This window comes from Scyliorhinus torazame, chromosome 6, assembly GCF_047496885.1.
Source record: "Scyliorhinus torazame isolate Kashiwa2021f chromosome 6, sScyTor2.1, whole genome shotgun sequence".
Lineage (NCBI taxonomy): Eukaryota > Metazoa > Chordata > Chondrichthyes > Carcharhiniformes > Scyliorhinidae > Scyliorhinus > Scyliorhinus torazame.
The window spans coordinates 29,336,172-29,361,672 of record NC_092712.1 but is presented as its reverse complement, the minus strand read 5'-3'; the positions used below and the strand labels follow the sequence as shown (position 1 = coordinate 29,361,672).

General features: G+C 53.4%; 1 protein-coding gene across 3 annotated transcripts in view; it reads left to right on the top strand.

Moving 5' to 3' along the window:
* The window catches only part of plcd1a (phospholipase C, delta 1a), a 155,393-nt gene that overhangs the window by 29,138 nt on the left and 100,754 nt on the right, over positions 1-25,501 (top strand). Inside the window, exon 1 of one of the 3 annotated variants that reach the window (XM_072508064.1) lies at positions 10,120-10,306. The exons of the other annotated variants lie outside the window; for them this stretch is intronic. Within the exon in view, the coding sequence (XP_072364165.1) occupies positions 10,210-10,306 (97 nt within the window). The 5' untranslated portion in view covers positions 10,120-10,209. Of the gene's footprint in view, positions 1-10,119; positions 10,307-25,501 lie in introns of those variants that run through there. 3 annotated transcript variants of the gene reach the window in all.

Below are 25,501 nucleotides of genomic sequence, written 5' to 3'. Positions count from 1 at the left end.
CCCGCTCTCCCTCCCTCCCCACACTGGTCCCGCTCTCCCTCCCTCCCTCCCCACACTGGTCCCGCTCTCCCTCCCTCCCCACACTGGTCCCGCTCTCCCTCCCTCCCCACACTGGTCCCGCTCTCCCTCCCTCCCCACACTGGTCCCGCTCTCCCTCCCTCCCCACACTGGTCCCGCTCTCCCTCCCTCCCCACACTGGTCCCGCTCTCCCTCCCTCCCCACACTGGTCCTGCTCTCCCTCCCTCCCCACACTGGTCACGCTCTCCCTCCCTCCCCACACTGGTCACGCTCTCCCTCCCTCCCCACACTGGTCCCGCTCTCCCTCCCTCCCCACACTGGTCCCGCTCTCCCTCCCTCCCCACACTGGTCCCGCTCTCCCTCCCTCCCTTCACTGGTCCCGGTCTCCCTCCCTCCCCTCACTGGTCCCGCTCTCCCTCCCTCCCCACACTGGTCCCGCTCTCCCTCCCTCCCCACACTGGTCCCGCTCTCCCTCCCTCCCCACACTGGTCCCGCTCTCCCTCCCTCCCCACACTGGTCCCGCTCTCCCTCCCTCCCCACACTGGTCCCGCTCTCCCTCCCTCCCCACACTGGTCCCGCTCTCCCTCCCTCCCCACACTGGTCCCGCTCTCCCTCCCTCCCTTCACTGGTCCCGCTCTCCCTCCCTCCCCACACTGGTCCCGCTCTCCCTCCCTCCCTCCCTCCCCACACTGGTCCCGCTCTCCCTCCCTCCCTTCCCACACTGGTCCCGCTCTCCCTCCCTCCCTCCCCACACTGGTCCCGCTCTCCCTCCCTCCCTCCCCACACTGGTCCCGCTCTCCCTCCCTCCCTCCCCACACTGGTCCCGCTCTCCCTCCCTCCCTCCCCACACTGGTCCCGCTCTCCCTCCCTCCCTCCCCACACTGGTCCCGCTCTCCCTCCCTCCCTCCCCACACTGGTCCCGCTCTCCCTCCCTCCCTCCCCACACTGGTCCCGCTCTCCCTCCCTCCCTCCCCACACTGGTCCCGCTCTCCCTCCCTCCCTCCCCACACTGGTCCCGCTCTCCCTCCCTCCCCACACTGGTCCCGCTCTCCCTCCCTCCCCACACTGGTCCCGATCTCCCTCCCTCCCCACACTGGTCCCGCTCTCTTTCCGCCCCCCCCTCCCGTCACACTCTCCCTCCCTCCCTCCCCACACTAATCCCGCTCTCCCTCCCTCCCCACACCGGTCACGCTCTCCCTCCCTCCCGCCCCACACTAATACCGCTCTCCCTCCCTCCCCACACTGGTCCTGCTCTCCCTCCCTCCCCACACTAATCCCGCTCTCCCTCCCTCCCTCCCCACACTAATCCCGCTCTCCCTCCCTCCCTCCCCATACTGGTCCCGCTCTCCCTCCCTCCCCACACAAATCCTGCTCTCCCTCCCTTGCTCTCCTTCCCTCCCTCCCTCACTCCCTCCCTCCCCACACTGGTCCTGCTCTCCCTCCCTCCCCTCACTGGTCCCGCTCTCCCTCCCTCCCCACACTGGTCCCGCTCTCCCTCCCTCCCCACACTGGTCCCGCCCTCCCTCCCTCCCCACACTAATCCCCCTCTCCCTCCCTCCCCACACTGGTCCCGCTCTCTTTCCGCCCCCCCCTCCCGTCACACTCTCCCTCCCTCCCTCCCCACACTAATCCCGCTCTCCCTCCCTCCCCACACCGGTCACGCTCTCCCTCCCTCCCGCCCCACACTAATACCGCTCTCCCTCCCTCCCCATACTGGTCCTGCTCTCCCTCCCTCCCCACACTAATCCCGCTCTCCCTCCCTCCCTCCCCACACTAATCCCGCTCTCCCTCCCTCCCTCCCCATACTGGTCCCGCTCTCCCTCCCTCCCCACACTAATCCTGCTCTCCCTCCCTTGCTCTCCTTCCCTCCCTCCCTCACTCCCTCCCTCCCCACACTGGTCCTGCTCTCCCTCCCTCCCCTCACTGGTCCCGCTCTCCCTCCCTCCCCACACTGGTCCCGCTCTCCCTCCCTCCCCACACTGGTCCCGCCCTCCCTCCCTCCCCACACTAATCCCCCTCTCCCTCCCTCCCCACACTAATCCCCCTCTCCCTCCCTCCCCACACTGGTCCCGCTCTCCCTCCCTCCCCACACTGGTCCCGCTCTCCCTCCCTCCCCACACTGGTCCCGCTCTCCCTCCCTCCCCACACTGGTCCCGCTCTCCCTCCCTCCCCACACTGGTCCCGCTCTCCCTCCCTCCCTTCACTGGTCCCGGTCTCCCTCCCTCCCTTCACTGGTCCCGCTCTCCCTCCCTCCCCACACTGGTCCCGCTCTCCCTCCCTCCCCACACTGATCCCGCTCTCCCTCCCTCCCCACACTGGTCCCGCTCTCCCTCCCTCCCCACACTGGTCCCGCTCTCCCTCCCTCCCCACACTGGTCCCGCTCTCCCTCCCTCCCCACACTGGTCCCGCTCTCCCTCCCTCCCCACACTGGTCCCGCTCTCCCTCCCTCCCCACACTGGTCCCGCTCTCCCTCCCTCCCCACACTGGTCCCGCTCTCCCTCCCTCCCCACACTGGTCCCGCTCTCCCTCCCTCCCTTCACTGGTCCCGCTCTCCCTCCCTCCCTTCACTGGTCCCGCTCTCCCTCCCTCCCTTCACTGGTCCCGCTCTCCCTCCCTCCCTCCCTCCCCACACTGGTCCCGCTCTCCCTCCCTCCCTCCCCACACTGGTCCCGCTCTCCCTCCCTCCCTCCCCACACTGGTCCCGCTCTCCCTCCCTCCCTCCCCACACTGGTCCCGCTCTCCCTCCCTCCCTCCCCACACTGGTCCCGCTCTCCCTCCCTCCCTCCCCACACTGGTCCCGCTCTCCCTCCCTCCCTCCCTCCCCACACTGGTCCCGCTCTCCCTCCCTCCCCACACTGGTCCCGCTCTCTTTCCGCCCCCCCCTCCCGTCACACTCTCCCTCCCTCCCTCCCCACACTAATCCCGCTCTCCCTCCCTCCCCACACCGGTCACGCTCTCCCTCCCTCCCGCCCCACACTAATACCGCTCTCCCTCCCTCCCCACACTGGTCCTGCTCTCCCTCCCTCCCCACACTAATCCCGCTCTCCCTCCCTCCCTCCCCACACTAATCCCGCTCTCCCTCCCTCCCTCCCCATACTGGTCCCGCTCTCCCTCCCTCCCCACACTAATCCTGCTCTCCCTCCCTTGCTCTCCTTCCCTCCCTCCCTCACTCCCTCCCTCCCCACACTGGTCCTGCTCTCCCTCCCTCCCCTCACTGGTCCCGCTCTCCCTCCCTCCCCACACTGGTCCCGCTCTCCCTCCCTCCCCACACTGGTCCCGCCCTCCCTCCCTCCCCACACTAATCCCCCTCTCCCTCCCTCCCCACACTGGTCCCGCTCTCTTTCCGCCCCCCCCTCCCGTCACACTCTCCCTCCCTCCCTCCCCACACTAATCCCGCTCTCCCTCCCTCCCCACACCGGTCACGCTCTCCCTCCCTCCCGCCCCACACTAATACCGCTCTCCCTCCCTCCCCACACTGGTCCTGCTCTCCCTCCCTCCCCACACTAATCCCGCTCTCCCTCCCTCCCTCCCCACACTAATCCCGCTCTCCCTCCCTCCCTCCCCATACTGGTCCCGCTCTCCCTCCCTCCCCACACTAATCCTGCTCTCCCTCCCTTGCTCTCCTTCCCTCCCTCCCTCACTCCCTCCCTCCCCACACTGGTCCTGCTCTCCCTCCCTCCCCTCACTGGTCCCGCTCTCCCTCCCTCCCCACACTGGTCCCGCCCTCCCACCCTCCCCACACTAATCCCCCTCTCCCTCCCTCCCCACACTGGTCCCGCTCTCTTTCCGCCCCCCCCTCCCGTCACACTCTCCCTCCCTCCCTCCCCACACTAATCCCGCTCTCCCTCCCTCCCCACACCGGTCACGCTCTCCCTCCCTCCCGCCCCACACTAATACCGCTCTCCCTCCCTCCCCACACTGGTCCTGCTCTCCCTCCCTCCCCACACTAATCCTGCTCTCCCTCCCTCCCTCCCCACACTAATCCCGCTCTCCCTCCCTCCCCACACCGGTCACGCTCTCCCTCCCTCCCGCCCCACACTAATACCGCTCTCCCTCCCTCCCCATACTGGTCCCGCTCTCCCTCCCTCCCCACACTAATCCTGCTCTCCCTCCCTTGCTCTCCTTCCCTCCCTCCCTCACTCCCTCCCTCCCCACACTGGTCCTGCTCTCCCTCCCTCCCCTCACTGGTCCCGCTCTCCCTCCCTCCCCACACTGGTCCTGCTCTCCCTCCCTCCCCTCACTGGTCCCGCTCTCCCTCCCTCCCCACACTGGTCCCGCTCTCCCTCCCTCCCCACACTGGTCCCGATCTCCCTCCCTCCCCACACTGGTCCCGCTCTCTTCTCCCCCCCCCCCCCCCCCCTCCCGTCACACTCTCCCTCCCTCCCTCCCCACACTAATCCCGCTCTCCCTCCCTCCCCACACTGGTCACGCTCTCCCTCCCTCCCCACACTAATCCCGCTCTCCCTCCCTCCCTCCCCACACCGGTCACGCTCTCCCTCCCTCCCTCCCCACACTAATACCGCTCTCCCTCCCTCCCTCCCCACACTAATCCCGCTCTCCCTCCCTCCCTCCCCATACTGGTCCCACTCTCCCTCCCTCCCCACACTAATCCTGCTCTCCCTCCCTTGCTCTCCTTCCCTCCCCACACCGGTCACACTCTCCGTCCCTCCCTCCCCACACTGGTCCCGCTCTCCCTGCCTCCCTCCCCACACTGGTCCCGCTCTCCCTCCCTCCCCACACTAATCCCGCTCTCCCTCCCTTCCTCCCTCCCCACACTGGTCCCGCTCTCCCTCACTCCCTCCCCACACTGGTCCCTCTCTCCCTCACTCCCTCCCTCCCTCCCTCAACTGGTCTCGCTCTCTCTCCACACCATTCACACTCTCCCTCCCTCCCCACACTGGTCCCGCTCTCCCTCCCTTCCTCCCCACACTGGTCCCGCTCTCCCACCCCCCCCCCCTTCCTCCCCACACCGGTCCCGCTCTCCCTCCCTTCCTCCCCACAATGGTCTCGCTCTCCCTCCCTTCCTCCCCACACTGGTCCCGCTCTCCCACCCCCCCCCCTTCCTCCCCACACCGGTCCCGCTCTCCCTCCCTCCCTCCCCACACTGGTCCCTCTCTCCCTCCCTCCCTCCCTCCCCACACCGGTCCCGCTCTCCCTCCCTCCCTCCCCACACTGGTCCCTCTCCCTCCCTCACTCCCCACACTGGTCCCGCTCTCCCTCCCTCACTCCCCACATCGGTCCCGCCTCCTTCCATCCTGGCCCCCGCCATCTTTGTTCTCCTAGATCTCAATTGGTATTTTCCCCTCTGAATCATACTCCCCTCTTTCTCTCCCCACCTTTATTTTTCCCCCCCAATTTTTTCCAATTTAGCGTGACCGATCCACCTACCCTACACAGCTTTGGGTTGTGGGGTTGAGACCCACGCAGACACGGGTAGAATGTGCAAACCCCACACGGACAGTGGCCCGGGGCTGGGATCGAACCCGGGTCTACGGCGCTGTGAGGTAGCAGTGCTAACTCGTGACGCCCTCTCCCCACCTTTCTATCTCTTGATCATTGGCCAAGTTAACGGCCTCTGCGTTCTCAGAGTTTGGATACTTTCAAAGCCATAACTACATCTCCTCTCAGAAAGCTCTGCTGATCATCCATCCTGGGCAACCTCCTGTCATGCCCCGATAGTTAAGTTCCCGAAAGTCCCCTGGTTGAATCTCTTTCAGTCCAGATTCCTTGTCCCCCCGAGAGGGAGGAAGAGAAAGACACGAGAGTCTGAGGAAAGATGTTCTTGCTCTCGAGGGAGTGCAGCAAAGGTTTACCAGACTGATTCCGGGGATGGCAGGACTGATGTACGAGGAGAGATTGAGTCGGTCAGGATTGTATTCGCTGAAGTTCAGAAGAATGAGGGGGGATCTCGGAGAAACCTATAAAATTCTAACAGGACTGGACAGGATAGATACAGGAAGGATGTTCCCGATGGTGGGTGTGTCCAGAACCAGGGGTCACAGTCTGAGGATACCGGGTAAACCATTTAGGACAGAGATGAGGAGCAATGTCTTCACCCAGAGAGTGGCCGACCTGTAGAATTTGTTACCACAGAAAACAGTTGAGGCCAAAACATGTTTTCAAGAACAGTTCGATATAGCACTTGGTGCAAATGGATCAGAGGAAATGGTGCGGGATGGGGGGGGGAGCGGGATTAGGCTATTGAGTTGGATGATCAGCCATGATCATAATGAATGGTGGAGCGGGCTTGAAGGACTGAATGGCCTCCTCCTGCTCCTATTTTCTATGTTTCTATGACAAATGTACAGAAAAGGAATCCAGTTATCTGAATCCTGAGGTTAAGCACTGAGATAATTAGTCAGCAGATGTTTACACATTTACGATGAGAGAGTGCTGATTAATAACAGAAAGGAAAAAAGGACAAGAGCAGGGTTGTTGTTGGGACTACGGTGAAATAGGAGCAGGAGTAGACCATTCGGCCCCTCAAACCTGCTGCCCCATTCTATAAGATCTGATTGCGGACCAAACTCTCCTTTCCTGTCTGCACCCCCCCCCCCCCCTCCCCCCAATAATCTTTGACTCCCTTGTCAATCAGAAATCTTAATTTTTCTTACATGCACAGGCACGCATGCACACAGGCATGCACGGACAGACACGTACGCTGTATCAGACGCGTGTGTTCTTTCTGTGACTCAAAAAAAACCTGGTTTGTTTGGCTCTTCAGCAAAGCGTGAATACATTTGAATTGCAAAAGTCATTTACAAGGGGAAACTTTTTTTAAAAAAAACTTTTTTGCTAAGACTGAGGAGGTTGAATAAAGGGGAGTCTGCTTGTCCTACTTCACCTGCTTGCAACAATGTTTTCAACTTTCCAATGCTAAAGATGGCAGATTTTGAAAAAAATAATTTACGGGGTGTGGACCTCGCTAGCAATTATTGCCCATTCCTAGTTCCCCTTCAAAAGGTGGTGGTGAGCAGCTGCCTTCTTGAACCGCCGCAGTCCTTGAGGTGTAGGCACACCCACTGTGCTGTTAGGGAGGGAGTTCCAGGATTTTGCGACAGCGAAGGAACGGCAATATGTTTCCAAGTCGGGGTGGTGAGTGACTGGGAGGGGAACCTCCAGGTGGTGGGGTTCCCAGGTATCTGCTGCTCTTGTCCTTCTAGATGGTAGTGGCCGTGGGTTTGGAAGGTGCTGTCTGAGGAACCTTGGCAAGTTACTGCAGTGCATCCTGTAGATGTACACACGGCTGTCACTGAGTGTCGGTGGTGGAGGGTTTGCATGTTTGTGGAAGGGGAGCAATCAAGCGGGGCTGTTCTGTCCTGGATGGTGTTGAGCTTCTTGAGCGTTGTTGGAGCTGCACTCACCCAGGCAAGTGGAGAGTATTCCATCACACTCCTAATTTGTGCCTTGGAGATGGTGGACAGGCTTTGGGGGGTCAGGAGATGAGTTACTCACTGTGGGATTCCTAGCCTTTGATCTGCCCTTGTAGCCACAGTATTAATGTGGCTAGTCCATTTCAGTTTTTGATCAATGATAACCCCCAGGATGTTGATTGTGGGGGATTTAGCAATGGTAATGCCATTGAATGTCAAGGGCTAAGGTTCAGATCCCCTCTTGTAGGAGATGGTCATTGCCTGGCACTTGTGTGGTGCGAATGTAACTTGCCAGCCCAAGTAAGTTGTTGTAGAAACATAGAAAATACAGCACAGAACAGGCCCTTCGGCCCACGATGTTGTGCCGAACCTTTGTCCTAGATTAATCATAGATTATCATTGAATTTACAGTGCAGAAGGAGGCCATTCGGCCCATTGAGTCTGCACCGGCTCTTGGAAAGAGCACCCACTACCCAAAGTCAACACCTCCACCCAACACTAAGGGCAATTTTGGACACTAAGGGCAATTTATCATGGCCAATCCACCTAACCTGCACATCTTTGGACTGTGGGAGGAAACCGGAGCACCCGGAGGAAACCCACGCAGACACGGGAAGGATGTGCAGACTCCGCACAGACAGTGACCCAAGCCGGAATCGAACCTGGGACCCTGGAGCTGTGAAGCAATTGTGCTATCCACAATGCTACCGTGCTGCCCTTAAGAACAAATAAATCTACACTATATCATTTTACCGTAATCCATGTACCTATCCAATAGCTGCTTGAAGGTCCCTAATGTTTCCGACTCAACTACTTCCACAGGCAGTGCATTCCATGCCCCCACTACTCTCTGGGTAAAGAACCTACCTCTGACATCCCCCCTATATCTTCCACCATTCACCTTAAATTTATGTCTCCCTGTAATGGTTTGTTCCACCTGGGGAAAAAGTCTCTGACTGTCTACTCTATCTATTCCCCTGATCATCTTATAAACCTCTATCAAGTCGCCCCTCATCCTTCTCCGTTCTAATGAGAAAAGGCCTAGCACCCTCAACCTTTCCTCGTAAGACCTACTCTCCATTCCAGGCAACATCCTGGTAAATCTCCTTTGCACCTTTTCCAAAGCTTCCACATCCTTCCTAAAATGAGGCGACCAGAACTGTACACAGTACTCCAAATGTGGCCTTGTTGTTGTTAAGCTCCAGCACAAACTAGTTGGACTAGTTTCCAGAGTGCATTTTTGTATGTCGCCACCTTCAGCTGCTTCAGGATTAATCTGGGCCATAAGGTCAGGAGCTGGACATTGGCTGATAATTGCTCCGTATTCAGCTCCACTCACCACTCTCCCAAGACACCAGCAGACCAATATTAGGTCACACCAGGCCCCAGTCAACATTCCAGCTTCCGCTGACCATCCAGAACAAGAGAGAACCGGGCCAGTGTCTTTAAAGACACTTGTTGCTGAGTTTGCTGCAGTTTGGGGGTCAGCATTGGCTGGAGGCTTCGCTTGACCAGTCCTGGGACAAGCAAGGTAGGGGTTGAACACTCTACAATGGATGGCTCATTTCCTGACCCCCTTCGGAGTCTCCCCACCATCCACAAGGTTCAGGTCCACCCAGATGGAACAGCTGCCACTTGCCTTAGCGGGTAAAGCTGCAGCAACATTCCAGCCCGACGCCATACTGGCCTGAAAGGTTCCCTTCATCAGTGTTCCCACCACCAGATTCCCTATCCATTCCCTCCATCATTGGCACACACTGCCTGCAATATGTCTTTTAAAATAAATTTGAAGTACCCAATTATTTTTTCCAATTAAGGGGCAATTTAGCGTGGCCAATCCACCTACCCTGCACATTTTTGGGTTGTGGGGGCAAAACCCACGCAGGCACGGGGAGAATGTGCAAACTCCACATGGACAGTGACCCAGGGCCCGGATTCGAACCTGGTTCCTCAGCGCCGTGAGGCAGGAGTGCTAGCCACTGTGCCACCCCGGCTGCAGTGTGTCTGAACTACAAATCATATTGCAGCAAGGCTGTAAGAGCCGCTACTCCCATTCCCGCCCACGTCGACCAGTGAAAAGGACAAAATATTCTTTCCATGGGGCAAGTTGGTGGGGGTGGATTAGGATAGAGAAGGGGGAGAGGGGGGGGGTTAGTACTCGATGAACGGCTCTTAGAGGGCCAGCACAACAAGGTCAGCCGAATGGGTACAACAAACGGCGGCACAGTGGTTAGCACTGTTGCCTCACAGCGCCAGGGTCCCGGGTTCGATTGCCGCCTCGGGTGCCTGTGCTGAGTCTGCACGTTCTCCCCGTGTCTGCGTGGGGTCCCTCCGGGCGCTCCGGTTTCCTCCCACAAGTCCAAAGGCGTGCGGGCTAGGCGGATTGGCCGTGCTAAATTGTCCCTTAGTGTCCAAAAGGTTACGGGGCTGGGTAGGGCGGTGGGCTGCCGTGTCGGAGGGTCGGTGCCGCCTCGAAGGGCCGAATGGCCTCCAGCCCTGTAGGGAATCCATGGATACCACAGCAGGAGACCACCTTGATCCTGCTGCCTGACCCCCCCCCCCCCCCCCGACTGGGGAGGGCAGTGACTGCTTTCCAAAACCACCTCCTCCGCGGGCGCTACACAAATGCAAGTTTCCCTTGGTTGGGATTTCCCGGGACTGCAGTGTGTGTGTGTGTACGTTAAAAACCCGCCCCTTGGATCCAGCAGAGAAGAAGAAATGAAACACCCTCCCCCTCACCTCAGTGTGACTGTGGAGGGAGTGAGGCCCGCCCGCTGCAAACACTCCGCTCTTCACACCAACACCGAGCTTCTGAACAATGCAATGTGTCCGCAAGCCCAGGCGGACAGAGCAGGAGGACGAGCGGCTGCGGGAGGCGTCAGACAAGCGCATCCACTCCAACCTGAGCCGGCTGGGTAAGACTGAGGGGGAGACACTGAGATCCCCACCCACCCCTGTCCCTAACCCTGGCACAGCTGCCCCCACACCCCCTCTCACTCTGTCCCCACCCCACCCTGCTGCCAACTCACACAACTCCCTCCAGCCACAGCTACAAATCTTGACACTTTTCTTTTCCAGTTACACATTCCTCTCTCTCTCTCTCGCTCTCTCCTGTCACCATGGGCAAGTTCCTGAACAATCTTCTTCCTCTTCTGACTGACTGACATTGCAACCTTTGCCCTGCCCTGTGTGTGTGTGTGTGCTGGGGGGGGGGGGGGGGGGGGGGGGGGGGGGGGTGGTGTTTGCTCTTGCTGAGTGTCCCAGTTGTATATTATGTTATCGGCGTGCGACGCAGCGTCTCCTGATTTGCTTCTTATAGAATCATAGAATTTACAGTGCAGAAGGAGGCCATTCGGCCCATCGAGTCTGCACCGGCTCTTGGAAAGAGTACCCTATCCAAGGTCAACACCTCCACCCTATCCCCATAACCCAGTAACCCCACCCAACACTAAGGGCAATTTTGGACACTCAGGGCAATTTCTCATGGCCAGTCCACCTAACCTGCACATCTTTGGACTGTGGGAGGAAACCGGAGCACCCGGAGGAAACCCACGCAGACACGGGGAGGACGTGCAGACTCCGCACAGACAGTGACCCAAGCCGGGAATCGAACCTGAGACCCTGGAGCTGGGAAGCAATTGTCCATCGTTTGCCTTTTAACTCCTGGCAACTTGTGTGCTGGCTCCTGCGAAAGGGGAAGGCTCCTGCGTTTACATCAACCCTACTGCCTCGCCACGCCACACCAGGGACCCCGGGTTCGATTCCGACCTCTGGTCACTGTCTGTGTGGAGTCGGCACCTTCTCCCCGCGTCTGCGCGGGTTTCCACCGGGTGCTCCGGTTTCCTCCCACAGTCCAACGATTTGCAGGTTGGGCGGATTAGCCAGGTTTAGATGGGCTGAATGGCTTCTTGCTGCACTGTAGGAATTCTTATGATTTATGCTTTTGTTACCTGTGTCCAAATCAAATATTTCAGAACAGCTATGCTTGGGCAGGGGAACAAGGAGCTGGGGGAATTTGGGAGCGAGCGACTGGAGCCACGGCCGAAGAAAGGTTTCCTTCTCTTTGAGAAGTCCTGCTTGATCGTCCCCTTTAGTCTCCCTTTTAATTTTGGAGACCCAAATATTTATTTCCCCAATTAAGGGGCAATTTAGCGTGGCCGATCCACCTACCCTGCACATCTTTGGGTTGTGGGGGTGAGACCCACGCAAATCGAACCCGCGCCCTCGGTGGCGTGAGGCAGCAATGCTACCCACTGCGCCACAGTGCCCCCCTACCCTTTAGTCTGGGGGGGGGGGGTGGTTTTCATAGGGGAAGGGACTTGGGAAAAACTTCCACTTGAGGTAGGATGTAACTGGACTAATAATCCAGAGAATGGATCACTATATCACCACCTCCACCAGTGTCAGATGATGCTATAAAGGGGGTGACTTGTCAGCGATGGGTAGGTACGTACCCTAGGAAGGAATGCTGAGGCACATCCGAGGTGACTGCAAGGTGAGGGGAGGGCTGGAGCAATGAGGGGGCAGTGCTGAGGAGACCGACCCAGGAAGGCGAAACAGTCGGGAAGAAGGGTAATAGAGGGGCTGGTTTAGCACACTGGGCTAAATTGCTGGCTTTTAAAAGCAGACCAAGGCAGGCCAGCAGCCCGGTTCAATTCCCGTAACCAGCCTCCCCGAACAGGCGCCGGAATGTGGCGACTAGGGGCTTTTCACAGTCACTTCATTTGAAGCCTACCTGTGACAATAAGCGATTTTCATTTCATTTCATTTTTCATTTTTCACCTGTCGGAGATCTGAAGCAGGTTGAGGAGCAGGACAAAGGAGGGCAGTGATCTCTGGGTGCAGGCACACAGGATGTAACTTGGGACTTTGACCAGGGTGGTTCTGACTAAGTGGGTTTGGCTGGAACACCATTTTCAGGACTGGTGAAGTGAGTAAATGGGAGTATGCAGTGTGGCTGAGAGAGGTTGACAGCTAGTAGATTAATAATAATAATCTTTATTAGTGTCACAAATAGGCTTACATTAACACTGCAATGAAGTTACTGTGAAAATCCCCTAGTTGCCACATTCCGGCGCCTGTTCGGGAACACTGAGGGAGAATTCAGAATGTCCAAATTACCTAACAGCACGTCTTTCGCGACTTGTGGGAGGAAACCGGAGCACCCGGAGGAAACCCACGCAGACACGGGGAGAACGTGCAGACTCCGCACAGACAGGGACCCAAGCGGGAATCGAAACTGTGACCCTGATGCTGTGAAGCAACAGTGCTAACCCATGTGCTGCCGTGTATTAAAGGGATGACTGCATTACTGTGGAGATTGTGTCGGGAAAGTGAAGCTGAGATAAACGGTCAGTTTTGATTGTATTGAATAGCGGAGCAGGGCCAAAAGCCTTAACCTTTAGATAATATTTAGAAAACTTGGAAAAGAAAAAGTTGTATTTACATAGTGCTTCAGTCAGAATGGGCCTGTGTGACATGAGTGATCTGAGTCACCAACAGATCTCCTGGGGGAGCGCTAGCGCACGTGAGGGGAAATGAGTGAAATTGGAGGATTTCCAAATGTAGCTGTTTTGTTTTTGCTGTTGCTCTTTTCCATTGGTCGATTGGCCACCATTGTTCACCTATCCCAGGAGCGTGCTTGCAATGGCTAAGTTATGAAGAGAGGTTGGATAGGCTTGAGTTGTTTTCGCTGGAATAGAGAAGACCGAGGGGCGACCTGATCGAGGTGTACAAGATTGAGGGGCATGGACAGGGTGGGTAGGGAGCAGTTGTACCCCTTAGTTGAAGGGTCAGTCTCGAAGGGGACACGAGGTCAAGGTGAGGGGGCAGGAGGTTTGGGAAGGGAGTTGAGAAAAAATTCAAGAGGCGGCTGGATATAGCACTTTAGGAGAATGGGACCAAAGGCTATGGGGGGAAAGCAGGATTAGGCTATTGAGTTGGATGATCAGCCATGATCGTGATAAATGGCGGAGCAGGCTCAAAGGGCCAAAAGGCCTCCTCCTAGCTTAATGATAATAATTGCTTATTGTCACAAGTAGGCTTCAATTAAGTTACTGTGAACAGCCCCTAGTCGCCACATTCCGGCGCCTGTTCGGGGAGGCCAGTACGGGAATTGAACCTGCGCTGCTGGCATTGTTCTGCATTGCAAGCCAGCTTTTTGGGTACATATCATCCATGTATCAATGTACCCAGAGGCTGGCGATGGTCTGGAATACACTGCCTGGCAGGGTGGTAGAGGCGGGTTACCTCACCTCCTTTTTAAAAGTATCTGGATGAGCACTTGGCACGTCATAACATTCACGGCTATGAGTCAAGTGATGGCAAATGGGACGAGGTAGGCAGGTCAGATGTTTTTCAGGCCGGTGCAGACTCGATAGGCCGAAGGGCCTCTTCTGCACTGTTATTCTGTGGTTCTGTGAATTTGTCTGGGCAAGGGCTAATGGATACTCTGTTATCTGTACATTACATGTGCAAGTATATACCTGGATGGCACAGTATACTCTCTGCAAGCTGCCTTCAGAGGCAGCCTCGGAGGCTGTTGGTGGCTACACAAGTGTCAATATTTCAGTATCGATGGGGATCGGATACCGGTCAGTGTGTTAATGGGAAAGCTATGCATAGGTTAAGAATTGGATCAACAGTTGTAAAAGACCTGTTCTCTCTCAAATAATCGGGGCACATTTTTTTAATTCACTGCAAAGAATGATCATGTATTTGCATTTTTATTTTGCTTATCTCATCATCAAATCATCTCCAAGCACGTCACACAATGAGCTGAGGTTGACTCTTACTTAGGAGCAGTGATTTTCCCCCCCCACAAGCAGTAAGGTTCTGTCTGGGATGAGGAAGGAATAATCAGGGAGTTCTCCCAATCTCTAAGAAGGTGACCGTCCTCTGTCTCACCAGACGACGATTTTGCAGAGTGGTCACCTCGGGGTTAAAGTTCAGCCCCTGGCGGACACTATTCCTGCGGCGCGCAAGTCCTGGTCTTGAACCCGGCACCTTCCGGATCAGAAGCCGGTGGGCTACCGATTGAACTACCTGTCTTTGAAGAATGCAGCAACTTCGCAAGAACCAACGCCCAACTTGTTCTGGTTCGCAAATGCTTGGAAGGATTAGTGCCCAACCCAGTCCAATAAAACCAGTCTGTTATTAATAAGCCTGGCCTATCGGTGTAAGCAAGATGCAGAGCCATTCGACAGTAATCCAAACTCCACAAAACAATAGCAGGAAGTTCCTTGAAGGGAAAACCAACACGCATTGGTGCCTAATGCCATTCACAGCTGATTGAATTGCTTTCTGAGAGGCAGTGAACCTGATCCTTATTGTATTTCCTCTGACCTCACCAGGTACCTCACTAATTATTACCTTCGTACTACTCTTTAGCTCTCCCTATGGCACCAGGGGTAATCTGAAGGTAATAGAATAAAATCATGGAGCCCCTACAGTGCAGGAGGAGGCCATTCGGCCCATTAAGCCTGTGCCAGCCTCCTAAAAAAGTACCCTACCTAGGCCCCATCCCCGTAACCCCGCCAATCCGCCTAACCTGCACATCTTTGGACTGAGAGAGGAAACCGGAGCCCACGCCGACACGGGGAGAACGTGCAAACTCCACACAGTCACCCGTGGTCTGAATTGGACCCGGGTCTCCGCGCTGTGAGGCAGCAGAGCTAACTGTACCACTGTACCACCCCCACTACCTTTTTTCTATACCGAGGTCCTGCTTACTGGTCCTGTTCAATCTCCTCTCTGGTTTTCTAAAATGTATTTCTTTTTAAATTAGTTTATGGGATGTGGCCGTCGCTGGCCGGGCCAACATTTGTTGCCCGTCCCGGAGGGCATTAAGGAGTCGACCACAATGCTGTGGCTCTGGAGTCACATGTAGGCCAGACCAGGTAGGGGGCGACAGATTTCCTTCTCTAAAGGGACACGAGTGAACCGGTTGGTTTTTTTGCGACGATCGGCCATGGTTTCGGGGTCATCATTCGACTTTAAACTCCAGGTTATATTTGTATCGAATTCAAATTTTGCCATCTCCCCTGGTGGGTTTTGAACCCAGTCCCCAGAGCATTACTAGTCCAACGACAATACCCCTACGCCACTGCCTCCCCTATCCGCCTGCAGAGCCCTCTTTCTACCCATTTTGGTGGCACCGATACGGATAATCCCCATCGGCTAGTCACCTCCCCCTGCAAGTATTATAATAATAATCTTTACTCGTGTCCCAAGTAGGCTTACGTTAACCCTGCAATGAAGTTACTGTGAAAAGCCCCTAGTCGCCACATTCCGGCGCTTGTTCGGGACGCTGGCGCTGTGAAGCAACAGTGCTAACCCCTGTGCTACCGTGCCGCCCCGTGGCTGTTCTCTATGAGCCAGGAAGCGGGTTGCAGATTTAAAAAATTTTTATACACTGGATGCCTAGGCTGTGGACTGCCATGATATTTAAGCAGAAGCCTGTGAACGTTTCAGAACATGTTAGTTAGTTGGGTGAAGGAATTGAAGAGAAAGTGAGATGAGAATGGATTGGGCACACAGAATTTGGGCTCTTGCGCCCTTTTGAGAATAAACAGCAGTACGGGCTGATTAGATCAGAGTGTCTGTTTTCCCCGATCGTAATATCTGTCTACTTCCGTGTGAACTTTCTGTCTAATTCCATGTGAACCTTGCCAGTTATCATCTTTTTGCAGCCATTCTAGAATCACGGTGCATGGACATTATCATAGTCTGTCTTCCCTGCTGGGGTTATTTACTTGACCTTCTGAGCGCTGTTGATAACACACTGCCCCTCCACCACTGTCTGTGCCTGCCTGCTTTGTTTGAGTCGTTGTTGCTCACTCGCTCTTCAGAGGGGAGTTGCTGTTGGTCTCCATCGTCAGTGAAGAGAACAATGTTATTTGTGATATTGTTGCCAGCTCGGAACTCAGTGTTAAACAGGATGTGCACACTCGCCTGGGGGAACCCTGCTGTCGGAAGATAAATGGAAACTCATCATGGTTTGCTTTGTGCTTTCCTTTGAGAATGCTGACACTCTGCTTCAGCTCACCTGGTATAGCCTGCCTGCCTCTCCCATGACGACAGGATGGCTCCTGTAATACCTGCAGAGCTTGGTCATGTATCAAGAGAAGAACTTGCAGTGGGAGGAGGATAATCCAGTTGTTGCGAGCCATGTAGGTATCAGTGACATGGGTAGAGCGGGAAGAGATCCTGCCATAGTCATTATGAGGAATGTAAGCAAGTAAATCAAGTTGCCATAGTCTCAAATGACCATAGACTGCTTCTCCTCTTTGAGGGGTGGGTGGGGGGAGAGCTGACTGGTGGTGATTTAACCTGAGGGTCTCCACACCACAAGCGAGGGGCAAGGTTGAGAAGGCGGGGAACGTCATGAATAACCTCTGCCGGTACGGGAACTGATGCTGGCCTCGCTCTGCATCACGAACCAACTGTCTAGCCCACTGAGCTAAACCAGAATGAGGCACTAAACGAGGAATCGGAACCTCTGGATTATGACCTGCGCCGTGTGCAAATTGGCGTAGGGCAAATAAGATGTACAAATTAACCTGGGAGAAGTGGTTCCGGTTTGTGGGGCACTGGCACCAATACTGGGGAAAAGTGGGTCTGTACCATCGGGATGGTCTACACTTGAACCATGCTGTCCTCCCCGTGTCTGCGTGGGTTTCCTCCGGGTGCCCCGGTTTCCTCCCACAAATCCCGAAAGAGGTGCTTGTTGGGTGAATTGGACATTCTGAATTCTCCCTCCGTGTACCCGAACAGGCGCCGCAATGTGGCGACGAGGGGATTTTCACAGTAACTTCACTGCAGCGTTAATGTAAGCCTACGTGTGACACTAATAAAGATTATTATTATAATAGATGAACTGAGAACACAAGTAGAAATAAATCGGTTCGATCTGAGACTGATTGCTGAATGACAAAAATTGGGACCTGAATGTTGAAGGGTGCATGACAATTATGAAGGACAGAAGCTAGGAAAAGGTGGGGGGGGGGGTGGCTCTGTTCATTAATGATGGTATTAGCACAATAAAGAGGGATATTAAGATGTAGCAACAGTTTGGGTAGGGATGAAAAATGATAAAAGGCAAGAAGTAAATTGTGGGCATGGTGGCTCAGTGGCATTGACGCTGGACTAGTAAACCAGAGACTCCGAATAATGCTCTGGGGTCCCGGGTTCGAATCCCACCACGGCAGATGGTGGAATTTGAATTCAGTAAGAAATCTGGAATTAAAAGTCTAATGATGACCACAAAACCATTGACGATTGTTGTAATTTAGGAACATAGGAATTAGGAGCAGAAGTCGGCAATTCAGCCCTGTTCCGCCATTCAATCAGATCATGGCTGATCTCTTCCTGGTCTCAAAGCACCTCCCTACCTGTTCCCCGTACCCCTTTAGCCTGTTTTTAATCAGAAATATATCTATCTCCCTCTTGAAACCATTTAATGATACGGACTCCACCACAATATGGGGCAGCGAGTTCCACAGATTCACCACCCTCTGCGAGAAGTAGTTCCTCCTCATCTCAGTTTTAAATCTACCGCCCCTCAACCTATATCTGTGACCTCTCGTTCTAGATTTCCCCACAAGGGGGAACATTTGGTCTACGTTTACTTGATCAATCCATTTTAATATTTTGTATATCTTGATCAGATCCCCTCTCATCCTTCTAAACTCCAGCGAGTATAAGCTGTTCAATCTCTCGTGCGTCAACCCCTTCATCCCCGGAATTAATCTGTTTTTTTATTCGTTCTTGGGATGTGGGCCTCGCTGACTGGGCCAGTATTTTTTGCCCATTCCTAATTGCCCTTAAACTGACTGGCTTGACCATTTCAGAAGGGGGCAGTTAAGATTAATCAGTGTGTGGGTCTGGAGTCACATGTAGGCCAGACCAGGTAAGGACGGCAGATTTCCTTCCCTGAAGGACATTAGTGAACCAGATGGGTTTTTATGACAATCGACAATGGGTTTCATGGTCAATATTATACTTTAATTGCAGATTTTTATTGGATGCAAATTTCACCATCTGTCCTGGGTGGGGTTCGAACCCGGGTCATCAGAGCATTGCCCTGGGTTTCTGGATTACTAGTCTAGTGACGATATTGCAACGCCACCGCCTCCCCTAAAGTGAACCTCCTCTGAACTGCTTCCAATGCCACCGCATCCTGCCTCAAATAAGGAAACCTAAACTGGACCCAATACTCCAGACGTGGTCTCACCAACACCCTATACAATTGCAACAATACAGTAAAGCTAATTGAATTGCAAGGTCATGCTTCAGTTGTACAAGGCACTGGGACCACCTCTGGTGTTCTGCGGACAGTATTGGTCTCCTTTGTTTAGGGAAATATGTAAATAATTTAGAAACAGTTTGGGGAAGGTTGACGAGACAAATACCAGGAATCGATGGGTTGCCGAATGACGAAAGGCTGGAAGGTAATCCACCAGAGTTCAGAAGAGTAAGAGGCGTCCAGAGGGTGGTGGGTGTATGGAACCCGCTGCCTAAGTGGATGGTTGAGGCAGGAACCCTCATAACATTTAAGAAGTACTTAAATGTGCATTTGCGATGTCAAGGCACACAAGGCAGTGGGTCATGTGCTGGAAAATGGGATTAGAATACTTGGGTGGTTGTTTTTGACCGGTTTAGCTCAGTGGGCTGGATGGCTAGTTTGTGATGCAGAGCGAGGCCAGCAGCGCGGGTTCACTTCCCGTACCGGCTGAGGTTGTCTTTGCCCCTCACCTGAGTTGTGGTGACCCTCAGGTTAAATCACCACCAGTCAGCTCTCTACCTCAAAGGGGAAAGCAGCCTACGGTCATCTGGGACTATAGCGACTTGAAGAGCAGGGAGGTTATGCTAGAACTGTATAAAATATTGGTTAGGCCACAGCTAGAGGATTGTGTGCAGTTCTGGAATCCACATTATAGGAGGGATGTGATAGCACTGGAAAGGGTGCAGAGGAGATTTACCAGGATGTTGTCTGGCCTGGAGAGCTTTAGCTATGAAGGGAGATTGGGGTTGTTTTCCTTGGAACAGAGGAGACTGAGGGGGACGTGACTGAGATGTATAAAATTATAAGGTGCATCGATAGAGCAGAGGGATCAATGACCAGGGGGCAGAGATTTAACATAAGGGGCAGGAGGTTTAGAGGGGATGTGAGGAAAAACCTTTTCACCCAGAGGGTGGTGGGAGTCTGGAACTCGCTGCCTGAAAGGGTGGTGGAGGCAGAGACCCTCATAACATTGTACACTTGCGATGCCAGGTGCTGGAAAAATGGGATTAGAATAGTTGGGTGGTTGTTTTGGACTGCTGCAAAAGCGATGGGCTTTTCTGTGTTGTCGACCTCTATTGTGACTTTTATGAGAATTGCGTTGTTTATTGCAACACACAAACGGGCCAATTGGTCCAACAGCTTTATTCTCTACATTAACTTACTCCCACCGTAACTAACTACCACCATAACTAACCTATCAGAGTGAATTAGATGGTTTGAATGGGGTTTTTTGTTTTGAAACTGCTGTACAGAATGACTAGGCTCCAAAGTCGAAGTCCGTGCCAACTAATTCTGGACACAGTAACCTTTTATTGCAGGTCTCGAGTCCCAGAACAATGTATCTCTTGAAATTCACTGCAAGAAATGCAGCAAAACTTGGGAAGATGTTTCCACGGATCCGTGCTTGTCATTTTCATGGGGAGAGTTCCTGATTTCAGTCGAGTCTTTGTGAGTCTGGATTTTCCCCATCAGAGGCACGAGTTTGGAGGGTTTGTCGCCCAGTTAATGGGCGAGGGTGGTGTGGAAGTAAAGGAATAAAAGTGCAGCCCTCTGTGTGGTCTTCTGTCATGTAAGAGTAGTTTAAGACATGGATGTTTAAGCAATGTACCTTTAAGAAAACAGTGATGTCAGAGAGTGGGTGGAGCTGGGCTTTAGATCAGCCATTTTGAAGTTTTAGTTTTGGAAAAAGCAGCTTGTGTGTGCCTGTGTTTCCAGAGAGCTGCAGTTTGGAGAAAAGGAGCTTGGGAGTGTCTGTGTTTGCAGTGAGCTGGATCTCTGCCATGAAAGACTATCTCTGAATCATTTGGGTGATTTAAACTCATAATAGTAAAGCCTTTAAACTGATGTGATTCTGTTTAAAGGTGTTAAGTCTCTTGGAAGTTTGAAGGAACATTTTAAGGAATTATTTACTGTTGCAATATTTTCGGAGTTATCTTTGAAGTAAGGGGTGTAAAGAGATCCAATGTTTATTTGAGATGTTAAGTTGAGTTCATGGAATAAACATTGTTTTGTGTTTAAAAACCTACGTGCCCATAATTATAATCCCACACCTAGGGAACAAGCCGTGTGCTCGGAAAAGCAACAAATACATTAAAGGGGGAGGTTGGTTGAACTCCATGGTACATTTTGGGGTTCTGAAAATGCCTCGCCCAGAACACTTCAAAGAGAAGATCTTCAAAGCAGAAAGTTTGGATATTAATCTATCTTTGGTGCACATTAGTTTCTTTTTTTGTCCCAACATTCACCTTTTTTGCATCAAATGGAGCTGTTTCAGCGTCTCCCCTCCTGTTTCCACCAGGCTGTCATTAGTCAGTTTCCGAGAGCTCCCTGTCCACTCCTTAAATCACTGGATGTCAGAAGGCGCATTCTGGGGGCGGCATATGGCGCAGTGGTTAGCACTGGGACTGCAGCGCTGAGGACCCGGGTTCGAATCCTGGCCCTGGGCCACTATCCATGTGGAGTTTGCACATTCTCCCCGTGTCTGCGTGGGTTTCACCCTCACGACCCAAAGATGTGCAGGGTAGGTGGATTGGCCACGCTAAATTGCCCCTCAATTGGGGGAAAAAAAAAATCAATGGGTACTCTAAATTTATATTTAAAAAAAAAAGAGAAGGCACGTTCTTAACAAGCTCCCTAGTGACATCAGTGTGCCTAATTAACGAGGTAACTTACTTGATTTGCCCGCCCGCATCCTGCTCCCCGCACCCATCCCGTGCTGTTCGGATTCTGGACAGGACAATCTAGCCCCTGGCACTTTCCCCACAAGGGAAAATGCAGGAGCCGGTGGTCGGAATGGGTAGCTACCCGATTTAGATGATTTGGACATTCTGAATTCTCCCTCCGTGTACCCGAACAGGCGCCGGAATGTGGCGACGAGGTGCTTTCGCAGGAACTCCATAATGTCAGACGACTTGTGACAATAAAGGTTATTATTGCAGCCCTTTCACCTCTGCCTGGACGCTGGGCTAACCCTGGCTTCCCTCGAAACATTTTGTTTCCAAGAGGCATGAAGGTAAGAGCAAGGATTCTCGGCTCAGTCAGCATTGTGCGGGCAAGCAGGCATTGACTTATAGAACATAGAACATTACAGCGCAGTACAGGCCCTTCGGCCCTCGATGTTGCGCCGACCTGTGAAACCACTCTAAAGCCCATCTACACTATTCCCTTATCGTCCATATGTCTATCCAATGACCATTTGAATGCCCTTAGTGTTGGCGAGTCCACTACTGTTGCAGGCAGGGCATTCCACGCCCTTACTACTCTCTGAGTAAAGAACCTACCTCTGACATCTGTCCTATATCTATCTCCACTCAACTTAAAGTTGGAGCCCAGAAAAGCAGCAAGGGGTCACTGGTCAGGGCGACGATGGGCTACCCTTGGCTCCTGGTGGGTGTTGTGAGCACCACTATGCTCCCCAAGTAGGTGGAGTGTCAGTGGCCAAGCTGGTTGGCAGCGGTTTAGTCCTTGTAACCAATTTCTCACGTAGCTCACGTTTATTGTTCTCGGCTGGCCTCTCCGAATCGGATGATGCTACCTGTGTATTACTGCATTTCTAAATGTGCGCGTCCGTATGTCCAGTGCCAATCTGCAACTGGAACATTGTTATCCTACATGCCCGATCTCCATGGGGCATTCCCTTCTCGTATAGTATCAGCTTTGTTTTAAGTGCACCTGGTTTGTCTCCTGACTGTTGTGGGAAGCCTTGACCTGCAGAGTCTATAGAATTTAAGAGTACGGCACCTTTCAATTCTGTGTGGCAGCTCATGTACCGTCATTTATAGGGGCCGACTTGTATGCTGTCTGCACTGGGGGTCGCTGCGTGGCTGTGCAGGGAACATCGATTGGGTTTCCTACCACACCACCACTGTCTCTATGTCTTTAAGGTATGTGGGAGGAAACCGGAGCACCCGGAGGAAACCCACGCAGACACGGTGAGAACGTGCAAACTCCACACAGACCGTGATCCAAGCCGGGAATCGAACCCGGGACCCTGGCGTTGTGAGGCAGCAGTGCTAACCACTTTGCCACCTCCAGTTGCAGGATTAGATTGGAGTAGTTGGGCCTGCTTTTCTTGGAGAAGAGAAGGTTTTTAGGGTCGAAGGGACCAGACCCAAAGTTTTGTTAAGATATCAGACGAGAACCCCAAACAATTGTTCTCTTTGTAAGGACATTTTACCTTGGGATTGATGACCCTGACTAATAAGGATGTTAAAACATACTTTAATTTACACACAGAATTAACCACATTAACATCAAATAAATAGTAACATCAAATAAAGGAGTAGTGAAGTTAGCTGAATTGTTCTTGGCAGAGCTGGGCTGAGAAGTGGAAGATGGAGTTCAACCTAGATAAATGTGAAGTGATTCATTTTGGAAGGTCAAATTTGAATGCTGAATACAGGGTTAAAGGCAGGATTCTTTGAAGTGTGGAGGAACAGAGGGATCTTGGGGTCCACATGCATAGATCCCTCAAAGTTGCCACCCAGGTTGATAGGGTTGTTAAGAAGGCGTATGGTGTGTTGGGCTTTCATTAACAGGGGGACTGAGTTTAAGCGCGGTTTTGCTGCAGCTTTATAAAACCCTAGTTAGACCACACTTGGAATATTGTGTCCAGTTCTGGTCACCTCATTATAGGAAGGATGTGGATGCTTTGGAGAGGGTACAGAGGAGATTTACCAGGATGCTGCCTGGACTGGAGGGCACGTCTTTTGAAGAAAGGTTGAGGGAGCTAGGGCTTTTCTCACTGGAGCGAAGAAGGAAGAGAGGTGACTTGATAGAGGTGTACAAGGTGATGGATAGAGTGGATAGCCAGAGACTTTTCCCCAGGGCGGAAATGGCTGTCAACGAGGGGACATAATTTTAAGGTGATTGGAGGGAGGTATAGGGGAGATGTCAGAGGTCGGTTCTTTACACAGAGAGTGGTGGGTGTGTGGAATGCACTGCCAGCAGAGGTGGTGGAGTCAGTCATTCGGGACATTTAAGCGACTCTTGGACAGGCACATGGACAGCAGTTAATTGAAGGGGTGTAGGTTAGGTTGGTCTTAGATTAGGATAAATGGTCGGCACAACTTCGTGGGCCGAAGGGCCTGTCCTGTGCTGTAATGTTCTATGTTCTAATGATACAATGGGTTAAATGGCCTTCTGAGTTGTAATCATTCCATGAATCTATTCATTGTTCCATGAAGTGTATCTTATTCATAGATTCATAGATGTTTACAGCATGAAAACAACCCCTTCGACCCAGCTGGTCCATGCTGTGTGAGAGTGCATAGTTGCAACAGCCTTGTGTCTTAGTAGCTGCTCACGCTCTGGTCAGCAAGATTGGTCGAGTCTGAAAATACAATTGAACGCTCCCCAGTTGCCTTGATGGGTGCGACAACTCCGAGACTTGAGGATCCAGGACAAAGTGCTTTGCTTGATTGGTGCCCTTGGAGTAAACTATAGGCGGGATTTAACTAAATGGGAACAAGGTCCCCTAGCGATCCGTTTAACCACGTGTTTCCTGGTGCTCACACGGCGTGAAGCACAACTCGCGTTAGATAGGGGCCTCAGCGGGGAACGCGTGGCCGAGGCCACGCACAGCCTCGTTTTGTGTACTGAGGAACTCCACTCACCGGAATTTCTCAGTGTAACGAGAGATTGGGACACCATTCGCCCGGTCTCTGGAGCCACCAAAGTGACCCCTGATCCCTCCCCAAGCCCTTGTGCACGTGGGAGGACCCCAGGCCACCCCCTTCCAAATCTACGCTGGCCAGATTGCCACAACGCAAAAAATGCCACCTTGGCATCCTGGCAGTGCCAGGAGTACCAGGACTGTACCGGAGTACCATCCTACCCAAAGGGCATATTCCTGGGGGCCTCCAATCCCTTTGGAGACCCCCTAGAGTACCATTCCGCCTGGACCCGTTTGTGGTCACCATTACTGAACAGCGTTCGCCCGAAGAAATTCCTTGGGAATCTACGCATTAAAGTTAGATTAGGTGTGTGTGTTATGTGTGTGTGTTATGTGTGTGTGTTATGTGTGTGTGTTATGTGTGTGTGTTATGTGTGTGTGTGTGTTATGTGTGTTATGTGTGTGTGTGTGTGTGTGTGTGAGAGAGAAGAGGATGTATGTGTCAGTGAACACAGCTACCCCGACACTCCTAGTATTCCCCCACTCCGTGATCTTTTTTCATTCCTTTGCGGAATGTGGGCGTCGCTGGTTAGGCCCAGCATTAATTGCCCACCCCTAATTGCCATTGAGAAGGTGGTGGTGAGCTGCTGCCTTGAACCCCTGCAGTCCACGTGATGTAGGTGCTCCTACTGTGCTGTTGGGGAGGGAGCTCCAGGATTTTGACCCAGCGACCGTGAAGGAACGGCGATATATTTCCAAGTCCGGATGGTGAGTGACTGGGAGGGGAACCTCCAGGTGGTGGGGTTCTATCTCCTTCTAGATGGTAGTGGTCACGTGTCTGCAAGGTGCTGTCGAAAGAGCATTTCTGAATTCCTGCAGTGTATCTTGCAGATGGTACTCTGTGCGTCAGTGGTGGAGCGAGTGAATGTTTGTGGAAGGGGGGAGCAATCAAGCGGGGCTGCTTTGTCCTGGATGGTGTTGAGCTTCTTGAGTGTTGTTGGAGCTGCTACTCATCCAGGCAAGTGGAGAGTATTCCATCACGCTCCTGACTTGTGCCTTGTAGATAGTGGACAGGCTTTGGAGGGTCAGGAGGTGAGACCAGCTTGCAGACAGTGTTTATAGCTGGTGCAGTTCAGGTCTCCTTTCCCAGGCAGCTTACACCTCTGCTTTGAGAGGGGTTTGTCATTCTTCCTTCAAGTGGGCTGCTCTATT